Genomic DNA, 21,207 nt, shown 5'->3' with positions numbered 1-21,207 from the left:
AATTGATATTTTCATTGATAAGTTTGAATATACGGATATTAGAAAATATAAAATCCAAAACATCAAAAATTCAAATAAAAACCGAATAATCCAAAAAACATGTATTGTGAGCTTTTTTCGATAAAAGGTCGATGCTCTTGAGTCAAACAGGACAAAAAACTATTACAAAAGCTTTTTTCTCGATTACATCCAAACTACCTTTATAGGACAATGATCTTTTTTCTGAACCTTCAAATATTAAAAAGATATCGTATAAGGATGAAATAAAATATATACTTTACACGTGTTCCATATCATGTTTATAATAAAGTTGTAAGAATTTATACATTCCCTTTTCTGTGCTTTTAAAAAAAATTGTTGTTGTAATTTTTACTTTTTTGTGAGCATGTCAGACCTTGGCTTTGAGTGAATGTTGTTCTACAATTCTTAGTGGATGTTGGTCCTCGAGTCGACCAAAAACTCATGTGATTAACATTTTGTGGCGTTTTAAGTGTGTGAATATTACTATCGTAGTGACGTATAGTATTATTTGTATGCTGATGTAGTGATTGTCCTGATGAAGAGACGGATACGTCTCAAAACCGGTAGACAAAAATCTCGGTGAGTGTTTATATACTAAAATTTTTGTTAAAAAATGTTAATGAAAAAAAAATTCTATTAAAAGAATTCCAAAGTACACATGTTTTTTTATTGTGAAATATTTTTATTTGAACAACAAATGAAATTCTGTTCTTTATTATAGTTCTTTATTATATTATGATATTAAAATATCATTATATAATAAAGAACACTTAGTTGAAAAGGAATTACGCCTTAAAAATATAAATTGGAGAGAATCAAACCTGTGACGAGAGTTTTGGAGTCAAACATCTACTCAACCACGATTCAGCAAGAATTTTGATCTCAACAAATTATATATCATAAAAATGATTGGAAAAATTGAAAGCTACAAAAAAATCAAAACCATGTTTTTAATCGATTTTCAGTATGTTAAAATAATCTAGGGTTTGAATCTTGCATGCAAATAAAATAATCTCTGCTAAATAAAAAAAATATCTCAAACTCGTGTGTACCTACTGTTGTCATGAGATTGATCATATATCTAGAAGTTCCAGGAAAATTGAGGTTGTCAATCATAGGTAGAATGGTGAATGTTGCACGTGTGTAAAGTGATCAATTAACCAGCTTTGACAGGCCATAAACCTTGTAAATACTTAGACTTCCATATTTTTCTTCAACTATGTTGTGATGTCAAAAAAAAGTCAACGTGTTGAAATTTGTATGTACCTCAATAAAATTGATTTTATTTATTGATTTGGCGTTTAATTTGTGGAAATCCATTTTAATTTATGTATCCACCAACTTAGTAGGCTCAAAAAATCTGTGTTTGATTTAAAAATTAAAACATAAGTTGATTTTACGTAATAAAATGTAACATACATTAATCGCAGTTACATACGTACGCCGTCATTTTAGAATTCTTACACACATTTGTATATTCTTAAACACATTTGCTTGTACGATTTACGTATTTGTATTTGTGTACATTATCTGATCAATCCAGATGCAAAACACGAATGTATTTTATTTGAAATTTGAAATGAGACTTTTTAATACTGACGCAATTTTAGTTCCAGGAAAATTTACCATTCGATGATATTCTAGAAGGAACGGGAGAAAATCAAAAGAACTGTTACATAATTTTCTGCAGTATCTAATCTGGGAGACATGTCTTCTCGTGTAATCTCTTCTACTCTCCTGTATATTATATCATCTATCCAATTCTATATCTGACGCTGAATTAATAGACTTGTGAATTATAATATGAAAAAATGCTTTTATCACGCGATTAAACATAACTTTTTCTGACATATTCACGTAAAAGTTTTTAAATAAAAAAAACGTAATTAAGTTTTACATTATTGACATTTCAACACAGATGAAGGCATGCGACCTGTCAAAGGCTGGTTTAAGTCTTCACTTTATATGCGTGTAACATTTACCATTCATCCCTTGATTGACAACCACACTACTAAACTCAACCTAAGATGGTACTAAGAACTAGGATGTGAAAGAAGGTGTCGATTTGAAAGATAAATTAAATAAAAGTGGATTCAAAATATATGAAATCAAAACGCATTTATATATATATATATATATATATATATATATATATATATATATATATATATATATATATATATATATATATATATATATATATATATATATATATATATATATATATATATATATATATATATATATATATATATATATATATATATATATATATATATATATATATATATATATATATATATATATATATATATATATATATATATATATATATATATATATATATATATATATATATATATATATATATATATATATATATATATATATTTATATATATTTTTTTTAAATCAAACCCTTATCCGCACCCCAATGATGCATAGGGCACTGCATTATATAGCACAGTGTTATCTTGATCGTTAGCACACGAAGGAAAGGTGATCAACTCCGCTTCAGGTACTAGTCCAGGCTAATATTGAATAAATATTACAGTGAAAAAATCACTTGTATTTATTTTAACCCCCCCTGGGAATTGACAACATTTACCATTCATCCCTTGATTGACAACCACACTACTAAACTCAACCTAAGATGGTACTAAGAACTAGGATGTGAAAGAAGGTGTCGATTTGAAAGATAAATTAAATAAAAGTGGATTCAAAATATATGAAATCAAAACGCATTTATATATATATATATATATATATATATATATATATATATATATATATATATATATATATATATATATATATATATATATATATATATATATATATATATATATATATATATATATATATATATATATATATATATATATATATATATATATATATATATATATATATATATATATATATATATATATATATATATATATATATATATATATATATATATATATATATATATATATATATATATATATATATATATATATATTTATATATATTTTTTTTAAATCAAACCCTTATCCGCACCCCAATGATGCATAGGGCACTGCATTATATAGCACAGTGTTATCTTGATCGTTAGCACACGAAGGAAAGGTGATCAACCCTCCGCTTCAGGTACTAGTCCAGGCTAATATTGAATAAATATTACAGTGAAAAAATCACTTGTATTTATTTTAACCCCCCCTGGGAATTGACAACATTTACCATTCATCCCTTGATTGACAACCACACTACTAAACTCAACCTAAGATGGTACTAAGAACTAGGATGTGAAAGAAGGTGTCGATTTGAAAGATAAATTAAATAAAAGTGGATTCAAAATATATGAAATCAAAACGCATTTATATATATATATATATATATATATATATATATATATATATATATATATATATATATATATATATATATATATATATATATATATATATATATATATATATATATATATATATATATATATATATATATATATATATATATATATATATATATATATATATATATATATATATATATATATATATATATATATTATATATATATATATATATATATATATATATATATATATATATATATATATATATATATATATATATATATATATATATATATATATATATATATATATATATATATATATATATATATATTTTTTTTAAATCAAACCCTTATCCGCACCCCAATGATGCATAGGGCACTGCATTATATAGCACAGTGTTATCTTGATCGTTAGCACACGAAGGAAAGGTGATCAACCCTCCGCTTCAGGTACTAGTCCAGGCTAATATTGAATAAATATTACAGTGAAAAAATCACTTGTATTTATTTTAACCCCCCCTGGGAATTGAACCCGGGACCTCCAGAACGGTAGCCAAGCGATATATATATATATATATATATATATATATATATATATATATATATATATATATATATATATATATATATATATATATATATATATATATATATATATATATATATATATATATATATATATATATATATATATATATATATATATATATATATATATATATATATATATATATATATATATATATATATATATATATATATATATATATATATATATATATATATATATATATACCCACGTGCATATATTAATTTTTCTTTACTTATTTAAATTTCTTGTTTATGTGGGAAGAATGGTGAATGTTACATACGTATTCAGTGATCACTTAAACCAGCTGGAAGCCCTGTAAATACCCAGACACCCTATTTTTATAAATATTCAACTTTACATATTCCTTAACACCTCCTATTTCATCATATGTTCCCTTCATCTATGTTGAGATGTCAGAATACCGAAGGAAGTAAGGGATTGAGAGAGAAATATTATAAATAAATTGATTTCATCCCGCTGGTGGTTGTCAAATCCGTTCATAGAGTGGGTGGCCCCGTCAATACCAGATACTTGGCAAATTCAAAATAACTAACTAATTAACTTTTTTATTATTTATAGTATAAAGCTGTTACTTAATCAACGGGCATTTCAGAATTATTTTTTAAAAAGTTTTGACACTTTTTAAAGTGCTTTTGTGATGTGTTCTTGTCATGTCGCGTCACATACACAGCAATATTAAAGCTCAGTATGACAGTTCAATTATTGCTTAACATATTCTCAACTTTGCTTTGCTTTGAAGAAATAATATTCTCCAGCAGTTCTTTGCCTTATTAATGGACGCTGTCGAAAAAATGCTAACCGGTCGTAATTTCTCGAATGTACATATTTTGCACAGAAATATTATTTTATTTTATATGAAAAAATGCTTACAAAAGATTTAACCTCGATGTTCTTATAAACTATACAAATATTTCAATATTGTCCTATATATTATTAATATATTATTGTACTCTAAACGTTTCATTTTAAATTAAGTTAAAAATACAATTACTTCCGTCAAAACTGCTTTAAAATTATTATGTAGGGATAGTGATGTTTATCACAAAAGAAATCTTTTTCTTTGAATGAAGATATTTTAAATCTCAATTTCAGTTGACATCAGGATTGAGTGCGTATTATTTTATGAATTGTACATAAAAATTAAGTATAGGACATGAATAAATTTTTTCCATCGTACATCTTCCTAATCACGTTTTTTTTTTACTTTTGATGTAAAAAAAACTTTTTTTTCGATCATTTTCATAATTTTCATTCCCCATTTTAATCACAGCAAAACGCCCTTCAAGCAGTGTTCCACAAAAATGGCCCCATATAAATAATTTAAATTTATTATTATTATAATATTAATAAGGATTTCTATTTGGTACGCTTTACGTGACATTTCACACATAGCGGTATCGAACTTGCACATTAACGATTATTGTCACAATTAACAAATAATAGTTTTTAAATTTATAGGATTTAGCAGTCGTTGTATGATGCGTAAAAAAGTGAAAGTTATAGTGCATGGAATGATCTCATATTCCTAATTTAATAATCTCGTAATATCTGTTGAGATTTCAATAACATCTTGGTAATATGTCTATCTCTAGAACGTGCAGGTTGATAATGGGTGCATATCAATCTCGTGCAGAATTACAGAACGTAAATTGGTTTGAAGTTATAAAGTGCACAGAGATGCCACAAACACACCTAGTTGCAGTGAAAATAATAGCCATTTAACGTCTCAAGCATTGCATTAAATTTATGTGCAGTAATTTACCAGCAATAAATTATTTCCAGATCTTATCCTAACTATATTTTTATAAAAGGTTTTTTCTTACTGTTAAACGTTGTATACCACAATAAATAATTTCATTAATATATATTCTAGGCACTGCAATAACGTAGTAAAGCATAACAACCGCTCTCTCATTAATAATACATATTGAAACAATGATAATTACTTAAATAAGTATTTTTTAAAAATTATTTTTTTTGGTTCAATCATGAACATTTTTCTTCTTTTTGATTACCAGACAATTTAAAAGTAATTATTTAAAAATGGTAAAATAATTTTCTATCGAAATGACTGTTGAGATATTTTTGAACTAAAATAGGGAAAGGAAATACTATATGTACTAAATTTTACAAGAAGTAACGCGACAATATTCTTGCAATGAGATTACACTTAGGTTATTTACGACTTTAGTAGTTTGGGAGAATTCTTCTTCTTCTAACATACATCCACACCCAATGGAGCATAGGGCACTGCATTGTATAAAAACAGTATTAGCTCGATCGTTTAATATACGAAGGAAAGTGATGAGCCTTATCGTGCTTCAGGTACCGGTCCAGGTAAATATTAATTAAAGTTTCGAGTGAAAAAATCATTAAAATTTGTTTTGACCGTTTTGGGAATCGAACTTGGCACCTCCAGCATAGTAAATGTAATGCACCAAGCACTGTCCTATAGGGTTGGACTAAAAAAAATACTTCAAATAAAACATTAAGTTACGTAGAACCTTGTTTTTTTCAACATTATTGAGTATTGTTTAAAATTTCAATATGTTTAAAAAAGTTATGGAAAGTAAAAATGTAAGTGAGCAATAATAATAAACAGAAAATTTAGATTTAAAAATAAACAAAATGATCATAACTAATATAGCCACAATTTTATTTGCATACAAATTTGGAAATTCAATATTTCAATTTAAAAAAATATTCACACAGTAAAATCTTAGTGTCAACAACGGTGGCAGTGTCAACAATACTCATATTTATATTTCAACGTTTATTTTTAGTACAACTCTTCACCAAAGAGATCATCTATGAAGTTTATTATACTTTTTTATATCGTATTTTCTTACTTAAGTTTAATGTAAAAAGTCTGTCTAAAAAGTTGCAAAATGTTTATTTTCAAGAGCTTTGAGTCTTTCACATATTCTTGAGTACCGTTAGTTATTTGACTTGAGCAAAGTTCAAAGCTATCTTTAGGCTAACTCGATTTCTGTCGAAAGCTCGTAAATTGATTTACGTTTATATCTGCTATGGAATTGTAAAGTACATATGTAGATTTAATTCGAATGATATTTTTGATCAAATAAGCCTCGACTCTAAATTAAATGCTTATAACGAGATCCGTTCATGAACAATGCTGTTATAGTATGTAGTGTATTGGGAAATTTTTATAGAATTAAAAAAATGTAGAATCGGTATTTTTTGGTTGTGAATGAAATACAAAAAAAAACATTAGGGAAAACAAGAATGATTGATACGTTTGTACGATTATATGAAACATACAACTATAGTAAAGGATTATAGCATGCATCAGAGATCAGAATTCTAGCATTAAATCGCGTCGGAGAATGAGGTTGTCTGAAAATAAACCTTTATTAATTTTAAACCAGTCTTATGTGTAATCTCCACGGCTTCCGAATACTTGGCCCAACGAACACATGACCAATGGACACTTGGCCTACGGACTTTTGTATGACGGACACATGGCTGACGGATAATTTGCCGACCAGACATTTAGCCGAACGGATATATGTAGGAATAATTTGATTTCTTAATCAATTTTAATACAAATCAAATAAAATCTTTTAACACTCTCTTTATCATTCATCGTTCACTTTGTGTAACATCACTTTATAGTAATATAACACTCTCCTTATCATTCATCGTTCACTTTACACAAAGTGAACGGTAAATGATAAGCAGAGTATTATATTTCCATACCACAAAGTTAACAATGCTAACATACAAAAGTATTTTAGACATCGATTTGAATCTTTAAGTCAGTTAAATATGTACGTGGTTTCCTCCCAACAATGAGCAAATGCTGAGAAGTTCCTGACTGGTCTACACTAGATTGTTCCTCCTGTTCCCAATACAGATTAAAATAATAAAAAAAATAGTTAGAAGAAATAATAATCCACTCAATGACCATAAAAGCAGCAAAAAGGAGAAAAATTGACGCGTTCGAAATGTGGTATTGGAGGCGCATGCTCCGAATTCCATGGACGGCTAGATTCACCAACGAGTCCATTCGCCAGGAACTACGATTGGATGGCTTGACTCTGGTCAATATCTGTGCCCGATGGATTCTCCAGTTCTTTGGACACGATATGCGTGGCAAAGATAACCTGAAACAACTGATCTTGATCGATAATCTGGAGGGGAATAGAGGGAGAGGAAGACCCCCACACGATGGACCGATCAAATTAAGGCAGCAGCAGGCACCTCGATGGTTGGAGCGCTACGTGCAGCGCAGTAAAGGGTTAACTGGATAAGAGTCATTGCTTCCACAAGGGTCACAATCCTCATTTTTGAGGAATAAGACGGAAAATAAGAAATACTAAATGCAACTTTCATGTGAAAAATATCAGTAATGAATATCTTACCTTAAGATTATGATAAAACCAAACAGCGCCAACTGTCGATATGGAAAACCACAGAAACAGGGTGAAGGCAGACACTTGCGAGATTCGCAGGGTGTTCAGGAACGTCGACACTAGCACGGCGAGGGCGTGGCAGAACAGGATCGGGGTGAGGCAGCGGTCCACTATGTCCCACGGGATCTCCCGGGGGGTGTTGGGGTTCCGGAGCATGATGGAGCCCCTGCGAGAGGCCCGCCTGTTCTTCAGGGACGTCCTCCTCGTGACGTCAGGGGGCGCCATTCTATTAGTTAATTAGATTTTCACAACTGGGAATGTGCGGTCAATCCGGACCTGGAAAAAATAAAGAGAAAAATTAAATTTCGATCAAAATGACACATTCATTATTAATAATCTATTAGGTAAGATCTAACCAGTACAGATAGCTTAAGTTTCCAAATTCAAACATTCTTTAGTAGAGTATCAGCTTCAGTAACGAAATCAATCGAATTAGGAAAAACTCCATTGTTTAAACTTTATAAACTAAAACTAATTTTTTTTAAACCACTTTTTACTGGGAATTTTCTCCGACCGGTTTCGATAATAACCTTGTAATCATCAGGGTTAAACATCATCACGTTTAACCTTGATGATGAAAAGGTTTTGGTCAAAACAAATCGGTTGGGGAAAAGTACCAATAAAAAGTGATCAAAAACAAATTATGTAGTTTAATGTTACTAAAATGTGCCACTAAGTATCTGAGAAAAACACTGAAGAAACTCTCCCTTATTGTTAAAATCTACATTTTCATTATGTCCTCCTAAAACTAATTCAATCGCGCTGCAAAATTTGACAGTCAATTTTTCTAGATAAAATCAATGTGTTTTGTCGAATTTTCTCATTCAGCTGTTGAAGATGGACAACAATCAACATTCAACTGTTGAAAGATGGACAACAATCAACATTCAATTGTTGTCGTAAATTACCTCAACCTAACAAACAAAACTGCAACACGTTATTTATTATAATATATGTGTGATAAAGAGAATGAATGTCATTTATTTTTTCATTTAAAAACAATTCAATTATTGATTAATTTATTTGCAATATCCTTCCATTTAAAATTTTATTTTTACTTTATACTACTGTTTCTTAAAATTCAATTTCAATTATGTGTAGTCCACATTCGATGATTGAAAATGATAGAAAGTGAAACCCAAAGCAAAAATGATAAAAAAATAAGATGGTACATATTCAGAATTAAAAAAAAAGCTTTGCAACATTTTGACTGTGTCCAAATACTTATTTACAAATCTGGATTATCTCCAATTATAGGAGTTAATAATAATAATAAATTTGAATAATTTATAAAGCGCCGAAAAATCATAGAAATTCGAAAAATAGCTCATCACTAAGTATTTGGACTCACTCAAAATGTTGTAAATAAATAAATAGGTCAAATTATAAGCTAAAATAATAAAATGAATATGATATTTTCTAGCGTTTCTCATGTATGTAATTATAATCCAGGATTCGAACCTCGCATACAAATAAAAGAGTTTCTGCTCAGTAAAAAACTTCTTTCATTCCACCAATCTGTAGTAAAATTCTAGCGATTCAAGCAATTCTAGTGTTTCATGTTTCGAAATTGAACCATATATACAGAAGTTTCAAGAATTTGTAGTAGTAGGGTGGTAGACAATCATGGGTAGAATTGGTGAATGTTCACTTGTGTAAAGTGATCTAAACCAGCCTATAGCGGTCGTAAGCCCCGTAAATTCCCAGACTTCCATATTTTTCTTCATCTTTGTTGAGATAACAAAAAAAGGTTAACTTATACATATCCGTTATATATAAACATCTTTTTGATCATTGACCTATGTGTGTAAAAATACTAGTCGTTCTATTGACATCGAGTCGGAACGAAAATAGAAAAAAAATCTGGCACTAGTTACTAAAATACTCCAAGATTTTTCAGATTGTCTCAGAGAAGCTAGCGATGATGAAACATCTAGTTCGGCTGCCATGAGTAATTCTGATATCTTGAGAATTTTTCCTGTCTTTTTTTTAACAGAAATGATACGAGTATCTGGCTCAACAATATTGGAAACGTCATTTTGTAACTCTCTGGGGACATTGACATAATTAATTATATTTCCTTTGATGTTTTCGTGACAATGAGAAACTTTCAATTTTCACACCGACAAAATGACGTTAAAAAAGTGTATTCTATGACAGCCAAATGCTCCCAAATAATATTTTTTTAAAAAACAAACCATTTCATTGCACCGCATATCACATCGTATGTCACAAATAGCGGTGTCACTTGAGTCTGTTATAAGAATCTCATTAAAAATATTTTATTTATTGACGTTTTTATACAGGTGAAGAAATTTATTGAGATAGGATGTTGAAAGTGTAAGTATTTACAGCTATATGATCTGTCACTTACTAGTTTGAGTGATCACTTAATACAACATTTTGAGTGTGTACAAATACTTGTTCACAAATCTGGATTATCTCCAATTAAAGTAGTTATTTTTCATATTATTTTTTGACATTTCATCAAAGATGAAGAGGAATATGGAAGTCTGGGCATTTACGGGGCTGACAAGATTTGTGAGCAAGTATTTGGACACACTCGAAATGTTGTAAATAAATTATATGGTCAAATTATAAGCTTAAATGATTAAAATGAAAATGATATTTTCTGGCGTTTCTCATGTGTGTGATTATAATCCAGAATTCGAACCTCACATACTAATATAAGAGTTTTTGCTCAATAAAAGCTTCTTTTCATCTCACCAATAGATGTTTCTAGTGAAGTTCTAGTGTTTCAAGAACGATGTTTCGAAATTGGTTCATATATATAGAACTTCTAAGAATTTGAGTGGTTTGGTTGTCAATATGGGTAGAATTGATGAATGATACACGTGTGTAAAGTGATCACTTAAACCGGCCTATGACGGTCGTCTGCCCCGTAAATGCCCAGACTTCCATATTCTTCTTCATCTTTGATGAGATGTGAAAAAATAATATGATCACTTAATACACTGCTTAACATTTTTAATTCTACCCCTGATTGACAACCATATTTCTCAATTTCTCAAAGTTGTTTACATGTCCCAAAAGTGACAAAAATGTTTTACATTTTCAGTACAAACTTCACAGGCGACATTTTATACTTTACTTTTTGTTCATAATATTATTTTCTGAAACTTAACTTAAAATACTAAAAAACACCTAAAAATATTATATTCAATTTATACAATTATTATTGACCAATTATTTCATCTTGCCCGCCACCTATTAAAGTGGTAAGTGAGTTTGGCTGTCGTGCTAGATGTTCTGGGTTCGATTTTCTGGGGGGTTATAAACCTAAAGTACCTTTTACTATTATATTTAATAAATATGACCCTGGACATGAAGCTTAGGTCAAACCACCTATGCACCATTTGGAGTGAATGAGGGTTCTTAGAATTTCATTCATAAGCAGTTTTTTTTCCTGAAATGTTTTATGTTGTAACTGTGTCGAATAGTGATTTTTAGGAAATGATACATATCGACAGTGAATAATTTACACAAACTTCTTTGGGTATAGGTATCTACCCCTGGGTTTCCTAGCTATTGGTGCTTTTAATGTTTTTTTTTAAATCTACCCTTGAGTTTCCTAGCTATTGGTGCTTTTAATGTTTTTTTTTAATTCATTCACTTGAACAATTTGATCTCATAAATTATTCCCTTTTATCCCCTCTTTCCTCCCAGAATCAGGAAGGCAGGTTCGAGAAATATGATTGTTGTAAAATATCTGACAAAATCAAATATATATTTGCTAACAATATATTATTATTGTATAAATTATAAGCAAATAATATAAATACCCTTTAAAATATTCTTACTTGTAATTGTTAACTGTTTTAGATATTTATTATGCATGAAATAATTTTCTGGAAGATTTTTTTTTGTGGTACACAAATTCAAATTTTCCGCTAAAAATTGATAGTGGTACCCGCCGTGTGGCATGTTGCGCCATTTTGTTGAAACCACAGATCTGTCACATCAATGCCATTGAACTGAGGTACGAAGAAGTCAGTAATCATGGTTTTGCAGCGCTTGTTTAATACGTCTTGTTTAAAAAAAAATTGGTACAATGATTTCACCTACCCATAAAGCACACCAAACAGAGACTTTTGATGGATGTAAGGGTGTCTCGATAAAAGCTTCTGATTTTTTTCTACTCAGAATTCGGTAATTCTGCTTATTGACATAGCCATTTAACCAAAAATGTGCCTCATCGGTGAACAAAATTTTGCGTTGAAAAAGAGGATCAAGCTGAATATTGTTTTCGGCCCATTCACCGAACCTGCGACGCGCATAATGGTCATTCAGTCTATTCATGGTAAAATAGCAAAACGTATTGACTACAAATCAACTGTCAAATTGACAGTCTGTGGAAAAAATATTGCGAGTTTAAAAACCGAACCTCTAAAAAAATCACCTCATATAAATATTCCCATAATATAAGTAATTTATACCGCTGACATTTCAATATTTTCGTTCAATCTCTTGTTAATTTACGAAATGATACATTTTTCCCAGATCTTTTATTTTATTATTCAATTACGTAGAAAAAGAAATACGATATATTTTCGTTGAAATAAAGAAATAATATATTTTATAAGAGAAACAATTTACAAAGGTCATTCTTTCAGAATATCACAAAAGTATTAGACGAAACTGTTGTGATTTGAAAATATAAGTTTTGGATTTAAAAAAACACACACACACACACATATACATATATACATATATATACATATATATATATGTATATATATGTATATATATAAATATATATATATATATGTATATATATATATATATATATATATATATATATATATATATATATATATATATATATATATATATATATATATATATATGTATATATATGTATATATATATATAATATATATATATATATATATATATATATATATATATATATATATATATATATATATATATATATATATATATATATATATATATATATATATATATATGTATATATGTATACATATATGTATTTATATATATATATATGTATACATATATGTATTTATATATATATATATATATATATATATATATATATATATATATATATAAATATAAATATATATATATATATATATATATATATATATATATATATATATATATATATATATATATATATATATATATATATATATATATATATATATATATTTATATATATATATATATATATATATATATATATATATATATAAATTTATATATGTATATATATATATATATATATATATATAAATATATATATATATATATATATATATATATATATATATATATATATATATATAAATATATATATATATATATATATATATATATATATATATATATATATATATATATATATATATATATATATATATATATGTATATATATATATATATATATATATATATATATATATATATATATATATATATATATTTACATATATATTTATTAATATATATATTTATGTAATAGTTTACCTTTTGGTAATTTATTTGTAAATGAATTGAGTCTGTCATTTATATGAAAGTAGACTAAATGCAGTCAAAATGTAATCCCTGAGACAAATGTACGGCAAAACGATAGACGATAGATATTCAAATGGTGAAATAAGGAAAGAACACAAAGCTGAGATAAGCATTATTGATAAATTAAGAAGTGTGTTGAGATGGTTTGGCTATGTGGAACGAATAAACGGTAAAAAAAAAATTATGAAGTAAATTTAGTTGGAAAAAAGAGCAAAGGAAGACCGGGTAAAACTTGGGGTGATCAGGTTTGTCAAATACCTGAAGGTCAGGAGTCGAAATAATCGGCGGATATGTGTGAGTGGATCCGTGAATGTGGAAGAGGTGAAGAATGTTTGAAAAGCAGATTGGAGAGCCTTTTTTTACATAAATAGAAGACAACAGCAATTTCATTATAGTCTACATTTGATCTGACGACGGAATGGTTATTCCGAAACCGGTAGTTACGAAGTAGTGTTTTTAAGTTTTATGACTCATGTTATGAGAACTTTTTTATTCTCGTGTAACAAAAAGTGCCTAATAAACGTGACGCGTCCTAGAAATTTAACTCTCAATGCTTGTCCAATTATCGATTATCGAATCGCCGCCTAATATGTTTCACTTCAAAAATGTTCGTACAGTTTATTATGAAAAAAAAATCCTACAGAAATACCGTACATATTACTATTTTTGACGAATACAAGTCAAAGTCTGAAAATAATTACAAGTACAAAAATTACTATATTGACGAAAAATGATGAAATATTAAATTCAAATTGATGATGTACAGTGAACTCTGAAATTGAAATCAACCTAAAAAATATTGAAATAAGAAATTTCTCGTAATATAAACGTCAAATTTTGATATGACATCAAGTTAATTGAATGTCTCTTTTAAACGAAACTGTTTTAAAGAAAATAAGATAAGCCGGGAAAGAGCAGATTTTTATACTTGAGCTAAAATTACACTGATATTGTTTGTGGATTATAAATTTACATTAGTATAATAATCATTTTAAGAAACAGAAGACAACTTATTTTTTAACATCTCATCAAAGATGAAGAAGAATATGGAAGTCTGGGCATTTACGGGGCTGAGACCGTCATAGGCTGGTTTAAGTGATCACTTCACACACGTGTAACATTCACAAATTCTACCCATTATTGACAACCACACTACTCAAATTCTTGGAAGTTCTATATATATGAACCAATTTAGAAACCTTGTTCTTGAATCACTAGAACTTTACTAGAGACATCTATTGGTGAGATGTAAAGAAGCTTTATACTAAGCAGAAACTCTTATATTATATTCTTTACATCTCACCAATAGATGTCTCTAGTGAAGTTCTAGTGATTCAAGAACAAGGTTTCTAAATTGGTTCATATATATAGAACTTCCAAGAATTTGAGTAGTGTGGTTGTCAATAATGGGTAGAATTGGTGAATGTTACACGTGTGTTAAGTGATCACTTTAACCAGCCTATGACGGTCGTCTTCCCAGACTTCCATATTCTTCTTCATCTTTGATGAGATGTTAAAAAATAATATGAAAATAACTCCTGTAATTGGAGATGATTCAGATTTTCTGAACAAGTATTTGGACACACTCAAAATGTTGTAGAAGACTACTTAATATATAAACAGGTAAACTTTGTATTATTTTGTGAATAAATTGCAAATAAATAACAATTATGTGCAAACAAAAATATCGTCATTATTCAATGGCAATTATTTGTTCGTGTGATATCCGTAAAATTAAAATTCATGATAGAAAGAATGAAGTATTTAAAATAAAAGTAATTTTTAATTTATTTCAAAAAAATCTTCGTCCTCAAACCCTCATCCACACCGATGGTGAATAGGGCACTGCATCATATGAACGCAGTGTTATCTTGATCGTTAACACATGAAGGAAAGGAGATCAGCCCTCCGCTTCAGGTACAAGTCCAGGGTAATATTGAATAAATATTAGAGTGAAAAATCACCTACAATTTTAAGTCCCCCCTTAGTAGTCCCCTGAATCCGGGATCTCCAGTACAGTAAATGAGCGTGCTGACTGTTAGGCTGAGGTGGATTTTTTAATTCTGTTTTCTCAATTTTACTTTAAATTCTGTCACACAACGATTTTTCCCATATTCGTCTGAGGGGACGCATTTCAACAGCGTTCAATCTGCATTCATCTTTCCCATGGCAGTTCCATGTTTTGCTCTATACACCAGTGTCGGTATGAGCACTCCGTTATGAACTGCCAGATGGACATTTTTTTTGATCACTGTTTTCAAAGCACCATTTCACCTATTCACCGTTTTTTTCAATATCTTTATCCATTTTTTCATCCCCTGGAAAGTATAGTAGGCTTACCAGGGAGTGAAAAAGTATTTATTGATTTGGCGTTTAATTTGTAGAACTCCATTTTAATTTATGTATTAATTTTAAATCAAACACAGATTTTTTGAGTCTACTAAGTTGTATTTTAATAACAAAAAACACATAAAAAATTATACTGTGACAATTGTTTCGCCTTGTTAGGGCATTATCAAACGAATGTCACAGTATAATTGTCACAATTTAATTTTTTATGTGTTTTTGAAACAATTGTCACAATATAATTTTTTATGTGTTTTTTGTTAATAAAATACAACTTAGACTTAAAAAATCTGTGTTTGATTTAAAATTAATACAAAAAAAAGTGAAAAAGTGTTAAAAAGGGACATGGTCCACCATGGGCAACATTCCTATAGCATTCATGTCTGAGAAGATTGGTTCGGCAATACAATAATGTTTCATTAAATAAATTGCCGGCTAAAGTTTATGTAAGGCGACTTTTCCCCCTAAACTATTCGCGTCACACTGACTACGTGATAAAATGTGACAGTTTTATGAATGTCCCATTAGTTATTATACCGCGGCACACCTACAATGGAGAAATGTCCCGGGGTTATTTTGGTCACCGCATTTTCATACTTTCGTACACGCTTTTAAAGATACCGCGCCATACATGCTTTTTCAAGGGGTTTTGACAAATTATATTCCGTCAAAAATTGCTGAATTTAAATATAATCCTTTGTATGAAATAGGTTTATTTTTGGAAGTAGATATTTTTTTATTTAAAAATTAAATAAGACTGCTTTTTAACCAGAAAATGATTATCATTCTTCTTCTTCGTCTTGGTGTAGGCCTTGTGGCCTGTTTTAAAGAGGGATTAACCTCCTGCGAAATCGATCCATCTCTTTGGTGGTCTAGAAAATTATTATGATATAAAATTCGTGACAATTTTCTTTACACTATATAAAAGATTATTCCGCGGAAATCACAAATGAAACATTTAAGGCGACTTTTTGAAAAATAATAAGTTTCTTTAGAAATAAGGATTTTCTTGTTGCTAAAAATGTTGCAAATATGTACTTTTTTGATTTACGACAACAAATAAAGGATTTGAAAATATTGTTTTTTCAAATATATATATACATGTATATATATATATATATCTATATATATATATATATATATATATATATATATATATATATATATATATATATATATATATATATATATATATATATATATATATATATATATTATATATATATATATATATATATACATATATGTTTATAAATAAAAATACATATTGTATTAAATACATTGAATTTAGGACATTTCAAAAATTAATTATTAACTATATATGGTGTTGTGTAATACTCAGGTGGGTTAAATTTAATCGAGAAGGTAAAAAAACATATAAAAAATAAAGTTAATATTATATACCGTGAATACGTGTACCACATAATATTCGTTGTGTATGTTTTTCACAGCATAATACACGGTGGATTGAAATTTAAAATGAGACACATTTATGAAAAATATATTTTGAAGAAAAATCAGCAAGAATTATACTAAACTTACGAATCTTTAACTCACGAAATTAAAATAACTATAGCTGATATATACAGGTATTGTTTATTTAAATGCATTTATGGATACATTGTATTTGAGTAATATGGTTGTCAATGATGGTTCGAATATGTGAATATTAGACATGTGTAAAGTGATCACTTTAACCTACCTACAACGGTCGCAAGCCCCGTAAATGCCCAAACTTCTATATTCTTCTTTATCTATGTTAAGATGTCAAAAAAATGGTCTTTGATTACAATAACAAACTTTCAACGGGGTCGTTTTCTTAAACTTTCTCTTACGGTACTAAAGACTTCCGCGTGGACCGGTGATATGTATTTTGTACACCATATGAAAAAGTGGTTTAGAAACGGGAAAAATGTGAATATTCCTAAATGTTGCTATTATTGACCATAGTTGAAGTTGAAAAGTATCAATTTTGTAATGTTAGATTTGAAAACGAAAAAAAAAATACATCGTAAGTAGCCGCAATAGCTAGCGTAGTGACACGACCGCCGCGTAACTGCACACTACTGGCGCAGTTAACACGCTGCGACATGCGCGTATACGCAAAGCACGTCCACGCACGCACACATTGTAAAAAGCTTGTGTATTGGTGATTTTATCCCCGATTCTTTCATAAATTATTTGTTTCCGTCACTGCAAATGAATAACTTTATATTATAATAATCGTTCTCCGCCTCCGTAGTGTAACGGTCAGCGCGCCCGGCTACCATCCTGGAGGTCCCGGGTTCGATTCCCAGAGTGGAGTCTTATAAATATAAGTGATTTTTTCAATCTAATATTTATTCAATATTAGCTTGAAATGGTACCTGAAGCGGAGGGCTGATAACCTTTCCTTAGTGTGGTAACGACTAAGATAACACTGCGTTTATATGATGCAGTGCCCAATGCACCATTGGGGTGCGGATAAGGGTTCATAATAATTTAATGTAATACATAATTATATTTCGGAGGAATGCAAATTGTAAGCCCGTATCTATTATATTTTATATTTATTTCATTTTATAAGTCAAGTAGTAGTAAATACATATCACTGGGAGCGGAAGGTTAATGTATTATTTTGTTGGGACACCGTGTGCAATATAATTTTGGTGGTTTTACGTCAGCGCCCACCGTAGTGCTTTGGGCAATTTCTCGTTAAAGAAAAGGAATGAGCGCATTATATCCCTGCTTCAGAACATTTATTATATGAAAAGAGAGTTCTGGAAAGTCTACAGATCTATAAAAAATACAATCTATTACGAAAGAAATTGAACATTTCCTATTTGATTTCGACACCCTGTGGGTAGGTTGACTATTATTTATAAATGGTACATTATTTAACTAACTAACGAACCCTCACACCGCTTCTCCACGGTAGTAGGCAGAGAGAAAAGAACGTCTTATTACTCTATCTTTAAAACTATTAACTATAAATATGGGAGTCGGACACTGCAATATATCGTTCTAAACATTTTTAATCTGTTTGCCGACGGATGTTAGAGGTCAAAATAAAATATGGAACAAAAGCAAAATAAAGGAATGGGTAAATGATCAAGAGTTAATTTTATAAAAATTGTAAAATGTTTATATTCTTAATTTTTTCTCTTTTTTGTGTCTATACTAGGTTAAAATCGTTAAAAACAGTAAAAAATGTATTAAAAAAGAACTCCATCGACAAGACACACAAAGTGGTGGGTCTCCGCAAAAAAGTTCTAAATATGTATAAATTGTAATTTAAATAAATGTATACAAATAAAATAAAAAATACCACATTCATGCATCTCCTCACACCTACCCAACGATTATTCCGACTCCTGATATAAACATTTGAAAAACTTGCCAAATAATTAATATTACTTGATCATAGTATTTTATCTACTTGCTTAATTTTTATACGTATAAGTATGCACCTTAAAGTGTTTTCAGTTAGTTATTGTTACTAATTGTATTTTCTTCATACATTTCTTTTTCCACATATGAAATTTTCATCTCACTCAGCATCCTTCATTACTTCATCTATTTCTCATAAAATATATTGGACTTCTCAATCCGACAACCACTTTTTTTAATGTCATATAAATCAAATTGACACCGCATTCATTCGATGTGGTGTAGAAAAACTTATTTCGGATAAACACGGATGTACCAGGAGAGTGTTTGTAAAATTTGTACTTGTTCACTTAATAACGTCATTTGGACACTATTCCGATTCTTCAAGAATACGAGTAGTATGTAAAGCTAAATACCAGAAAAAAAAATGCGGCGTTAAATTGGTCTCTTATTACGTAAAAGCAAGGTAATTAATCTTTTGGTTTTTATATATGCATGAAAATGAAAAATTTCTTGCGATTCCAAATGTTTTTTTTCTACTTTTCAAGCTCTCTTCAGACATTCATTGTGGCAAACGATTCACTTAAATATTGACATAAGTTAAATACGATTTAAACCTAGATGATAAAAAAAAAACACTAAACAGACTCCAAACAGAATTTCAAAAATTATAAATCTGTAAAGACTATGTATTTAATTTTTTATGGAGAAAAATTATCGAAAAAAACCTGGGAATTAAATCGTGTAATAACCATGAAAAATACAAAAATTAAAAGTTAAAAAAAAACTTTCATGAGATTCGTAACAAATTCAATAGTGGTCCATATTTCTAGAATACTCTTAGAATCCCTTCACCCCTCTCCTGTTAATGAGTTATCATTCCTACCTCTTTTTTTTTAATCTTTATCTTTTTCTTTATTTTATATTGCAATTATTTGTTAATTCGTACTGTATTATTTTTGTTTGTTTTTGTTTTAGTATATATAAGCACCGTCTGCCCTCAATGTTGAAACACTATGCCACTGTAAACTACAGTTGACCTGCTGATGGAATGGTTATTTTGAATCCGGTAATAGTGAAGTAGAATTTTAAGTGGTATTACTCAAAGTGAATGATGAATGATATGGAGATTGTTATGTTAGCATATCACAAAGTTAACTATGCTTTTTATATATATAAAATGTACTAGTGCAATTACTTGTTTGTTCAAAATTTTAAGTCTTCAAAAGCAATTCACCGATTGTTTGGAATTCTCACAATGTTGTTTTTGAATGCGCGCGTGCTTTTAAATGCTCTTTTCTTTCTTTTCCATTTATGTTAACCAGACTGAGCTTCAGCAACGCATGACTGAAAAGAACTTATACTACATAAATAAATAAAATTTTTAACATGTTAATAATATGTCAGGGAAAAGAATCGTCGGTGAATGTTATTTTTTGCGAGTCATAATTTCAACGTAGACGAAGAAGAATATGGATGTCTGGGTATTTACTGAGCTTACGAACTGTCATAG

General features: G+C 28.7%; 1 protein-coding gene across 1 annotated transcript in view; it reads right to left on the bottom strand.

Moving 5' to 3' along the window:
* The window catches only part of LOC148302497 (D-beta-hydroxybutyrate dehydrogenase, mitochondrial-like), a 106,828-nt gene that overhangs the window by 78,659 nt on the left and 6,962 nt on the right, over positions 1 to 21,207 (bottom strand). The window contains exon 2 of the mRNA XM_088271525.1: positions 8,364 to 8,690. Coding sequence (XP_088127651.1) covers positions 8,364 to 8,639 — 276 coding nt within the window. The 5' untranslated portion in view covers positions 8,640 to 8,690. The remainder of the gene's footprint in view (positions 1 to 8,363; positions 8,691 to 21,207) is intronic.

The sequence above is a fragment of the Brachycentrus maculatus genome, unplaced genomic scaffold (assembly GCF_059751285.1).
Source record: "Brachycentrus maculatus isolate JH-2025_06_01 unplaced genomic scaffold, ASM5975128v1 h1tg000443l, whole genome shotgun sequence".
Taxonomy (NCBI): domain Eukaryota; kingdom Metazoa; phylum Arthropoda; class Insecta; order Trichoptera; family Brachycentridae; genus Brachycentrus; species Brachycentrus maculatus.
Note: the sequence above shows the minus strand (reverse complement) of the source record. Positions and strands in the feature narration are given on the sequence as shown.